Here is a 12,193-nt window from a genome sequence, read left to right as displayed (position 1 = left end):
TTACTACAGGATACATTAAATTGATTTCCTATAAAGTGTACATTAACATTTCCAATCAAAAGTGCATAAGGGGAAGGAACACAAGCAGATATATTAACAGTCTTAGCAACAGTAGTCCAATCTCTAGTCCCATCTTTCAAGACACTCACATGACTGCAGGGAGTGCCTGATTTACAGAACTCAACTATTTGAACAACCTCATCCATTACTCCCATAAGTCTCCATAATGAATTTTGCTGATATTGTGTGTCAGAATTCCAAAATCCAGAAGTCAGTTCTCGGGCCCATCCGGACCGGTTACTTCTCGACCAGTCAATGATGTATCTGCCTGTTCCAGGGATGTCATAACGAACAGGATCATTGCCAGGACAGTCTCTCCATGGGACAGTCTCAATATTTAATTTCAATCTTTTATTGCAAGATGGACGTGATGGAGGGACGGGCAGATTTATTCTGCGTCCTCCTGACCAATCGCCTAGCATATTAAGACGAACAGTCCATCCAACTAAAGAGTCATTAATGTGCATAGTGACAGGAGAACTACGCAAACACCCAGATGTTGACCTATTATTTGCAATACAAATAGGCAAACCTATTCCTATACCATTATAAGTGAAATTCCTTTCCAGATACTGTTTCATATGTCCATCAGAGGGCAATCCTAAGGCATGGGTGTCATTAACATAGACTGGAATCTCAGGACCGTCCCACACAGCAGGGTGGAGGATTGGTGGATCAGGTACATAGGCCCAATACGTCTGGTCGTCTCCTGCATTGCTGAGGGTTATCAGCGTCATCAATAGGTAGAGGTTCCACATGTCGCACCAATCGTTCTGGCAGCCACCAGGGGCCTTCTGCATCCTGTGGAAAAACACATACATGTCCTCGTCCCCACATGAGGACTGGATCTGGGCCTTGCCAAGAGCCCGTAAGTGGATCTTTCCATTTGACCAAAGCCTGAGGGGCAGTGGAAGGATGCCAAAAGCGCTCCGCAGCACTCTTGCCATGGGCATCCAAGGTCAAAAAATTTTGAATAAAGAGAGAATGAGACAGATAATTATGAGGCATCAGGGGATATAACTCCCCCTTTTTTATTTTATGCAAATTGACTTTCAAAGTGCCATGAGTGCGCTCAACAATCCCTTGTCCTTGGGGATTGTAAGGAATGCCAGTAACATGATTGATCGAAAATTGCTGGCAAAATAGAGAAAATTTTTTGCTGGTATAACCTGAGCCATTGTCTGTTACAGCAGGAAGAGGAGCATGTGATACTATTGAAGGGAAAATTGGATCATGATGTTGAAAAAATTGAAGCAATTTATGCTTAGGATTATGAATATCCAATGTCCCCACAAAATTAGCCAATGCAAAAGGAAAAATGTTTGTAAACTGCATCAGGCCTTGAATCTGTGTTTTTGTAAAAGGGATAACAATAGAATCTGGCTCCTTTCCATAATATTTTCGAGCTTCCAAGTGGCTCTCCTGAATTAAACTGGCCACAAATTCATAATAAAGAGTAAGATTCTTTTGAGCAGCCACATGGAGGTGTATCCATCTAAGTGGCCCTTCTTGCCACAACACTGCTGTGGGTGTATGCTTGGTGTCCAAAACACACACATATAGAGGTTTAGAATAATCTAAAAAAGAAACATGCTGTTGCTGAATGGCTTCCTCAACCTTAGAAAGAGCCTTCCATGCAGGCTCAGTAAGAGACCTGGGCGAGGTCGGATCAGAATCTCCTTTTAAAATTTCAAACAGTGGTTTAAGATCTCCAGTAGTTAATCCCAAAGAAGGGCGCAGCCAATTAATATCTCCCAACAGTTTTTGAATATCATTAAGAGATTTAAGATGATCTTTCCTAAGCTCTATTTTTTGTGGGGCGAAATGCTGAGCAAACAACTGAAATCCCAAATAAGATTAAGGCTCACTTCTCTGTACTGTCTCAGGTGCAATAATAAGACCTGAGTCCAGAAGGTTCTTCTTCATATCTGCAAAGCAAGCTAACAACCCTTCTTTCTTACAAGCCAACAAGATGTCATCCATATAATGAATGATATACAGAGAAGGGAATTGTTTTCTGGTGTTATCAATTGCTTCACTAACAAACTTCTGACACAAGGTGGGGCTATTAGCCATACCTTGGGGAAGGACTCGCCATTGATATCTTTTCATAGGCTCCTGGAAGTTCGGGCTAGGAATACTGAAAGCAAATCTCTTACAATCTTGGGGATGGAGTGGTATAGTATAAAAGCAGTCTTTCAGATCTAGCACTATTTTATAGGTATCCTTTGGAATAGCAGAAGGATGAGGTAATCCTGGCTGGAGAGCACCCATAACTTCCATAGTTTCATTTACTTTTCTCAAATCCTGCAACAATCTCCATTTCCCCGATTTTTTCTTAATTACAAAAATGGGTGAATTCCAGGGCGACGTAGATTCAATTACATGGCCCTTATCAAGCTGCTCCTGTACTAGCGCTTGAGCGGCTAATATTTTTTCTTGTGTAAGGGGCCATTGATCTATCCACACAGGCATATCAGATTTTCAAGTTATTGCTTCTGCAGTTTTTTGGTGGAGTACAGGTAGATCTATGACCCCTGGGGAAAATATCCTAAACCAGCTCTTTGTAAATTAGGAGTAGGCGAAACAGGTTTCTGACGTCCTTGTCCCTCAGTGCCTAAGCCTTGTCCTGGGAGGAGCCCTGATCAAACATCTGCTGAGTTACTTGAGTGCTTGGGCTAAAAAGATAAACTCCCATATTGCTCATAATGTCCCATCCCCATAGGTTAACAGGCAGACCGGGAATAATGTATGGTTGGAAAGTCCCCTGATGTCCTTCCTCATCTTGCCATGACAATAAATCACTGCTCTGCTTAGGAGAATGAGACTGACCTATGCCCTGTAAGTCTGTATTAGTGCATCGCATAGGCCAACTAGAAGGCCAATGCTCAGCAGATATACAGGATACATCAGCTCCAGTATCTAAAATCCCTTGAAAACTTTTTCCACTAATTGTAAGCTGCAAAACAGGTCGATCTCTTTTTATTTCTTGAACCCAATAAGCATCAGAGGAACCGAATCCTTGGTCTCCACGTTTCTGATTTTGCCTATTTTTCCCTATTTTTATACGAGGCAAAATAATTAGCTGAGCTATGCGAGTCCCAGCAGGTATAACTGAAACATTTGAAGATGAATAAGTCATAATCTTAATTTCTCCAGTAAAGTCCTCATCAATAACTCCCGGGGAAATTTGAATCACCTTCATAGTGGTACTACTTCTTCCTAATAATAAACCTACAGTTCTTGGTGGTAGTGGCCCAAAGATCCCTGTGGGCAATGCTTGCATTCCCATCTCAGGAGTTAATACGATGTCGGTGGTGGAACAGAGGTCCAATCCTGCACTGCCTGAAGTGGCCCGGAATAAATCTGTGATGTATTTCCTCTCAGAGGCTCGTTCCCTTTCTGTCCCTGCATCTGTTCTGGGATCTGTAGTGCCCCATAACATTGTTGATTCGGGGCCAGGGGCTGGCCCCTCACCCAGTTTCCCTGGATGGGTTTCCCATCTTTATGTGTCTTGGATTTGCATTCATTGGCCCAATGTTTTCCTCTCCTACATTTAGGACATATATCTGGAGGCTTTTTTGTAGGAGCGGTCGAGTTCTCAGACTCTCCTTTACGAGGGCATTGGGCAGCTCGATGTCCCAATTTTCCACATGTAAAACAAGCCCCAGAGCGACTCCCTGCATTGAGCCTTGCCTGTTGATACAGTACTTCTTTCATAGGCTTTCCCTGTATCGCTGCCGCTATGGCTATGCCTTGGGTAAAAGAGGATCCCACGTCAGAACACAAACGAATATAGTCAGACAATGTTCCCTTTTTTCTAAACGGTCTAATAGCAGCTTGGCATGCAGAATTAGCATTTTCATAGGCAAGCTGCATTATGAAAGACTGAGTGGCAGCCGATGGCCCAAAAATCCACCCCGCGGCTGTATTGAGGCGAGCCACAAAATCCTGAAAAGGCTCATCTGCTCCCTGCCTTATCTGAGAGACATGTTCCTCTTTGCGGGAAGAATCAGGCAACTTTCGCCACGCGTCTTTTGCCGCTGCAGTGGTTTGAGCGTAAACTCCCACTGCAAAGCCCATCTGGTTTCTTAATTCAGCATATATGCCTTCTCCTGCTAGCATGTCAAAAGTGATAGGAATTTGCCTTAGGGCATTTTGATTAGCCTTCTTTTTGCAATTTTCATAAAACTCTGATTTCCATAAGAGATAGTTGCCCCCAGAAAGGCAAGCATGAGCAATATGCTTCCAATCCTCTGCAGGGGTAGCTTCACTAGACAGGGCATCCAAAATTGCCATGGTGAAAGTGGCAATAGGACCATATTGTGTGCAAGCCTCCTTTAATTCCTTTAATTGTTTCCATTGAAACGGCCTCCATTCTCTAACCCTGCGCCCTGCCTGGTCAAGCCTTTCAAAGATAGGATATACTCCAAATTGCTCTGTGGACTCCCCTTGCTTGTGAGCTTCTTCACAAGCCATTTGAAGAGGGGAGCGCACAACAGAGTCCGACCCTGGCTTAACATAACCTGGCGGAGGCTGCAGCGGAGGACCCCACATACAGGGCTCCTCAGGAGGTGGTGCAGAGGGATTAACTGTGGGGGGATCTTTACCCCGAGGATTCCATTGATCTCTAAAAGGAATCAGGGGACTCCGAGGACAATTTCCTCCATCCACAGCAACTTTAAGTTCTATCAACTGTCCCTGAATCTTCTTTAGCTGATCTGAAAAAGAAAGTGCAGTGCCTGCAGGTTGCTCGTCTCCTTGAGCCATAGCCACCAACGGAGGGTATTTGTCCCTATCATATTTGGCTGCCTCATCCTCCAATTTTTCCTGATCCTGAGGGTCTAAATCTTCCCAGTGCTCGACCGGAGGTTCCTGATAAACAGGCTCTTTGTTAACCTTAGAAAATCCTTCCGTATGTTTGGCTCCCTCCCCCTCCTCTCTCTCTGCCGGAGAAGCGGCAGATGGGAGAATTTCCTCATTTCCAGCTTGTTTCACATTCTCTAGCTTGCAGCCCTCACGTTTACTGACAGTGCCTTTTTCTGGAAACCATGGACAGACTTCTTTTACAAATTCTGAAAACTTGTCTAGCTGTTCTCTGCTCACCCAACTGCCACGGGCAGCAAGCAACTTCTTAAGTCCTCTGACATACAGGTCCTTGCTGCTCGCGTGACCCATTTTTCCCCTTATCGGCCCTTCAGTCAACAAAGAAAACAATCAGATGCCCGTCTGGCCATGCCCCTCGCGGGACTAAATCTGTCTTGGCTAAGGCGCTTTGGTATAAGCCCCCGAACTGGTGGACTGAAGTCCAGTCGCCGTTATGCCGTATGACAGAAACGGAACAGCAGATTAGGGCCCAAGCAAGCTCCGTGACAAGAAGTCGTGGAACTATCACTCATTCACACATTCATTCGACCGAGGGGTAATGTTACAGTATCTTACTCCCCGCGCATCCACTGAAATAAGCTCCTCTACGAGCCGGGCCCTAGCCATGCGGTGTTCCTCACTGTTACCCCTGTATTCAGGTCCCTGTTTGGGCGCCAAGTGTGGCGAGCCAGCCACCACAAGTCGATCAGTACCTAAATGGGGGAGTGGGAATGAATAAAAGACACTCACACAAATGATGATGCGATCGATCGGTCTCCAGTGATGCTGAAGCACCGAGTTTATTCTTCTTCACCAATATATGCAGTTTGAGTACGTGCAACTTAACAAAGAAAGTATGCATTACCTTAGCAAATGTAAATTTTTAACTTTTACATAGAGGATACAAAATCACTGAAACTCCCAAAAGTAATTCTCCTATCAATTACCCTGATAGCCATCAGTCCTCTGTGTCCGGGAACTGGCCGCTCCCACATTCCTCAGCAGCCTGCAAGCTCCCCCCAGGTGCAGGCAGAGACAATGCCTCAGGGGAGGAAACAGGTTAAGCATAAACCGAGCCATTCTATTAAGGCTCGGAGTTAGCTGTAACCATGGCTCCCCACACTTGTTTACTTCTTAGGTGATAACCAGAAGTTGTTTACCAGGAGTTGTTTACCTCTTAAGTAATAACCAGAAGTTGTTTGCCAGGAGTTGTTTACCTCTTAGGTGATAACCAGAAGTTGTTTTGGTGAATGTGTTTATCACTTAGTTTTGTTATGCTCAGTTTCACACATAAACATAAACATGTTTACTTTCATGTATATGCTCTAGACATAAACATGTTTACTTTCTGTCTTGCGGAGCAGCCTGGGGGGCCTCTAGTCCCGTTCCCCACATAAGAATGCAGGATATGGTTAGGCCAAAAAGGAACATCCACGGAGCCATAGATAGGGGAGTCACACCACTATATTCTCTCTGGCGACCTGGCGGGACACACGCAGTAGTTAAAGGGACTGAGCGTCGGCTTCACAATGTGTGCCTTCTCTAATTCCAATATTGTAGGACCAATCTCCTACTGTCCTCCTGGCAGGCGGTACTGTCACACTGTAACCATGCACCGGGGCTGTGGCAACACTTGAGGTGGGTGGTGAGCATGCCCACATGTCACCGCTTTCACCACCCAGATCCGGAGACAGAACTCTCCTACCGACATTTGTAAGCTGAGGCCGTGTAGCATGTTTCACCCCTAGAATATATTCTGGAACGGGGGAGACATACACTGTGTAGGTATGAGGAGAAGCCTTCCTATACCCAGTGGTAAGGAAACAGCTTTTACCATCACAGTCTTTACCCCGTAGCCATCAATGCAGATTGCTGGTCTAGGAAACAGTTCTGGGTTCCCATAAACAAGACTGCAGTCGGCGCCAGTGTCAACTAGGGCTAAAACCCTCTGCACATTAGAAGGGGACCAATGTATGGACAGTTCCACGTAGGGCGTCTGGTCCTTGCTTGTCCCCTCTGACAGGGTACCTTGGCCCCACCCCTAATCAAGCTGTAAAGAGCCGGCCTCAAGCAGCCGCATGAAGTCCTGGAGGGACACGGGTCACTCTTTCCCAGACTTCTCCTTTAGACTTCCCTGGAATTGCTGTTCCGGACGCAACTGTTTCCAAAGTTCCAATAAGAGTGCATTGGGTTGTCAGTCTATTTTTACCCGATCGACCCCTGCTGCCACCAGATCACGCCACATGTGTGCACGTGTTATTCTTTGAAGCCCGCGACCTTGCCCCTTTACTTTTGCTTTGGGCTTCCAGGTTTCAACCGTTCGGACCTCCTGTCTTAATTTCCTTTGCCTCTGGTTTTCAACATCCCCTAGGGTGGCCATGGCAGTTGTAAATTCATGCATCTGTCACCCCACATAGAGCGTAAGAATGGCGATCAAGGATCCAAAAGCACTCGCAGGTACAGTATCCAAAACCAGATCTCTCATGCTGGCTTGCAAAAATCTCATCATCTGGCCCCTGCATATTAGGGTTGAAAACGTGTCTCATACCCATTTCATGGATGATTTGAGTAAGTTCCGTACATGACTGCCATTGACTCACAGTGTCTGGCATGTCGCTAGCCTGTCTCCATACTGTGCGTACCACAGCAGTGAGCCACTCCATTAGAGAATGGTTGCCCTGGTTTTGGGCCAACCTATGGCAGTTCCATAACCTTTGTCGCAGGGACGGATGCACTGTTACAAAGACTATCTTTTCCATCTCGCCTGGGGAGCAGAGAATGTTGTCTGCTCCCTCATCCCTTAGACATAGTAGCCAAGCCGAGACTGGCTCTCCAGGGCGCTGTCTGTACCGCCTCCCCAGCTCCTGCAACTCAGTGGGAGTGTAAGCGGTGTAGGTTGTGAACTCAGTCACAGCTGGGTTGCCTGCAGCAATGCCCCCAGGGCCCAAAGGTTGCTCATGCTTTACCTTTTGTTTCAAGATTGGCCGGGCTTGGTGGTTAGGAGCTACATTGTCTCCACTCGCTTCCTCCGCTTTTGCCTCAGAGTCTCCACTGTGGGGGCCCTCTTCTAACAGGCAGACCGGAGCTTCCAGCGCCTCCAACAGGGACACCTGGGCCGGCACCTGGGCTATTTCATTAGGTGCATTTTCTGTGTTGAGACTCAAGGCCGTGAGGAACATCCAGCCTACGCGGCCGGCTGTAGCCTTCTCCTCCTCCTGCAACCTCTCAGCCATAGCCTGCAGGGTCCTCTCCATGCGGGCTGGAGAGCCATCCATGTCCTCCCACCCCTCCTTGGGGGTCCAACTCCTGAGAACAGCGGCCACCGGGCAACACACACTGTGTGGGGGCCACATGTCCTCCTGCCCAGAGTCAGACTCCATTCCTACCTGGCCGGAATTTTGCTCACCATGCCAGGCATCCGATTGGGTGGAGGCCTCAGTGCAAGATGTCCGCAACCCTCAGAGCCTACAGCAGCAGCACATTACTAAAAGAAAGATGATGCCTTCTATGGCCGGGAGGGAAGTGTACTATCTGGAGGCTCAACTTTCCCAGGCAGACCGCGCCTCCCATTCCCGGTGCAACTCCTCTCGGGCCTTCTGAAACTGCACTTTTACATGCACAAACTGTTCTACCATGCTTCGGTAGGTTTTGGCCAGTGTCATACCCTGCTTGCTGCGCCATTTGTCGTGCACGAGACCCTGCTTGCTGTGCCATTTGTCGTGCGGAGTGTCATGCGAGGTCTCAGCTCCCACTCCCCACATAAGAACGCAGGATATAGTGAGGTCAAAAAGGAACACCCACAGAGCCATAGATAGGGGAGTCATACCACTATATTCTCTCTGGCCGCCAGGCAAGACACACGCAGTAGTAGCCACATGATCCGCAGTCCGCCATTCACTTCTTTGCCTGCCAACCAACCAACCAATCAATGCAGCCCTGCAGATATATCACCAGCCAATTGGCTAACTGGTTATAGCTAATGGCCAACCAATCACAGTTGATGGCCATTCACTACTCGAGCCAGCACCTCCCCACACAAGGCCCAGAGCCTGGAAACTTCTCTCTGGGACTCTGTCCCCACACTTTCACTTACTCTTATCAGTCTCACACATGTGCGGCCATAGTCCTGTCCCTAGTAAACAACCTTTTTTGCATACCTCAATCCACATATATATTTTATATGCTCTATACACAGGCTGGTGACTGGCTGTTGGGCTGCTATGCTTGACTGTGTGATGCTGATTGTGACAGGCAGAGACTGCAAGTCTTCCTGAGTGTTGGACCAGGAGCTGCATGGCAGCGCCATCTGGCCAAGGCATTTGTGTGGGCTGCTTGCAGGTGCAGGAGTGCGTGCTCCTGGGACTTGGTGGGGGCCACTGAGCACACCCCGTGGTGCCTCGGGGGCCTGCTGCATCCACCTAGAGCTGCATTGCCTGGGGCACCATGGGCCCTGGTGCCTGGCACCCACCTCCAGAGACCATAGAGGGTTTTTGCAACCCACAGAAACCTGTGGTGATTTTTGGTAGTGAGCACGCCCCCAGAGCCGACGGCAGCCAATTGTGGGCAGCTCACCATGAGCCTGAGAGGGAGGCCAGCACATGAGGTGCTGGGCCCTTCCCCTCAACACAACTGGTGCACAGTTGCCTGCAGACTCTCTATTGCTGAGCAACCAACCTGATGATTAAAGTGGGCAGAGAGCCTTTTTTTTCTTTTGTTTCACTATTATTTATTTATTTATTTTGTTGTTGTTGGTATGGTGGTGGTTTTTCTTTTCTTTTCTTTCTTTTTCAATTTATTGTGGTAACAATTGTTAGTACCATTACATAGATTTCAGGTGTGCAATTCTGTATCACATCATCTATAAATCCCATTGTGTGTTCACCATCCAGAGTCAGTTCTCTTTTCATTACCATATATTTGATCCTCCTTACCCTCATTTCCCATCCCCCACCCCCCTTACCCTCTGGTAACCACTAAACTATTGTCTGTGTCTATCAGTTTCTGTTTCTCATTTGTTTGTCTTGTTCCTTGGTTGTTTTTGGTTTATATACCACATGTCAGTGAAATCATATGGTTTTCTGCTTTCCCTGTCTGACTTATTTGACTTAGCATTATATTCTCAAGATCCATCCATGTTGTCACAATGTTCCTATATCATCTTTTCTTACCACCAAATAGTATTCCATTGTGCATATATACCACAACTTCTTTATTCATTCATATATCGAAGGACATTTTGGTTGTTTCCGTGTCTTGGCCACTGGAAACAAAGCTGCAATGAACATTGGTGCACATGTGTCTTTATGTATAAAAGTTTTCAGATTTTTTGGGTAGATACACAGCAGAGGGATTTCTGGGTCATATGGTAATTCTATTCTTAACTTTTTGACGAACCTCCACACTGCCTTTCATAACGGCTGCACCAGTCTGCATTCCCACCAACAGTGAATGAGGGTTCCTTTTTCTCCACAGCCTCTCCAGCACTTGTTAGTATTTGTCTTGTTGATGATAGCCATTCTGACTGGGGTGAGGTGATATCTCATTGTGGTTTCTATTTGCATTTCTCTGATGATTAGTGATGTTGAGCATTTTTTCATATGTCTATTTGCCATTTGTATGTCCTCTTTGGAGAAATGTCTCCTCAGGTCCTCTGCCCACTTTTTTTTTTTTTTTTTTAAATTAAATTTATTGCGGTGACAATTGTTAGTAAAATTACATAGATTTCAGGTGTACAATTCTGTATTACATCATCTATAAATCCCATTGTATGTTCATCACCCAGAGTCAGTTCTTCCATCACCACATATTCGATCCCCCTTACCCTCACCTCCCCCCCACCCCCCTTACCCTCTGGCAACCACTAAACTATTGTCCGTGTCTATGAGTTTCTGTTTCTCATTTGTTTGTCTTGTTCTTTTGTTGTTTTTGGTTTATATACCACATATCAGTGAAATCACATGGTTCTCTGCTTTTTCTGTCTGACTTGTTTCGCTCAGCATTACTCTCTCAAGATCCATCCATGTTGTCACAAATGTTCCTATATCATCTTTTCTCACTGCCGAATAGTATTCCATTGTGTATATGTACCACAACTTCTTTATCCATTCATCTATCGAAGGACGTTTTGGTTGTTTCCATGTCTTGGCCACCGTAAACAAAGCTGCAATGAACATTGGAGCACACGTGTCTTTATCTCTAAATGTTTTCAGATTTTTTGGGTAGATACCCAGGAGAGGGATTGCTGGGTCATACGGCAATTCTATTCGTAATTTTTTGAGGAACCTCCACACTGCCTTCCATAACGGCTGCACCAGTCTGCATTCCCACCAACAGTGTATGAGGGTTCCTTTTTCTCCACAACCTCTCCAACATTTGTTACTATTTGTCTTGTTGATGATAGCCATTCTGACTGGGGTGAGGTGATATCTCATTGTGGTTTTGATTTGCATTTCTCTGATGATTAGTGATGTTGAGCATTTTTTCATATGTTTATTTGCCATTTGTATGTCCTCTTTGGAGAAATGTCTCTTCAAGTCCTCTGCCCATTTTTCAATTGGGTTGTTTGTTTTTTTGTTGTTGAGTTGCATGAGTTCCTTGTATATTCTGGATACTAGCCCCTTATCGGAGGCACTGTTTGCAAAAATGTTCTCCCATTCAGTTGGTGGCCTCTTTATTTTGTCAATGGTTTCTTTTGCTGTGCAGAAGCTTTTAAGTTTCATATAGTCCCATTCGTTTATTTTAGCTTTTACTTCGATTGCCTTTGGAGTCAAGTTCATAAAATGCTCTTAGAACCCAAGGTCCATAAGTTTAGTACCTATGTTTTCTTCTATGCAGTTTATTGTGTCAGGTCTTATGCTTAAGTCTTTGATCCATTTTGAATTGACTTTGGTACATGGTGACAAATAGCAGTCCAGTTTCATTCTTTTGCATGTGGCTATCCAATTCTCCCAGCACCATTTATTGAAGAGGCTGTCTTTGCTCCATTGTATGTTTTTAGCTTCTTTGTCAAAAATTATCTGTCCATATTTATGTGGTTTTATTTCTGGGTTCTCAATTCTATTCCATTGGTCTATGTGTCTGTTTTTCTGCCAATACCATGCTGTTTTGATTATTGTGGCCCTGTAGTACAGGCCAAAGTCAGGAAGTGTGATACCTCCATTATAGTTCTTTTTTCTTAAGATTGCTTTGGCTATTCGGGGTTTTTTGTGGTTCCAAACAAATCTGATGATTTTTTGTTCTATTTCTTTAAAATATGCCATTGGGATTT

At 45.6% G+C, this 12,193-nt stretch overlaps 1 protein-coding gene across 1 annotated transcript; it reads right to left on the bottom strand.

The window, feature by feature from the left end:
* Positions 1 to 271: 271 nt before the first annotated feature.
* On the bottom strand, positions 272 to 8,561 carry LOC148754673 (endogenous retrovirus group K member 8 Gag polyprotein-like). The gene is made up of 4 exons (XM_088794764.1): positions 8,471 to 8,561; positions 5,503 to 5,639; positions 3,538 to 4,407; positions 272 to 328 (listed from the first exon to the last, which is right to left on the bottom strand). Exons 1-4 carry the CDS (start codon positions 8,559 to 8,561, stop codon positions 272 to 274), a joined length of 1,155 nt encoding a protein of 384 aa, XP_088650890.1.
* Between the last annotated feature and the right edge of the window lie 3,632 nt (positions 8,562 to 12,193).

This window comes from Rhinolophus sinicus, chromosome 18 (assembly GCF_057876585.1).
Source record: "Rhinolophus sinicus isolate RSI-liver-muscle chromosome 18, RSI-T2T, whole genome shotgun sequence".
Taxonomy (NCBI): Eukaryota; Metazoa; Chordata; class Mammalia; order Chiroptera; family Rhinolophidae; genus Rhinolophus; species Rhinolophus sinicus.
Note: the sequence above shows the minus strand (reverse complement) of the source record. Positions and strands in the feature narration are given on the sequence as shown.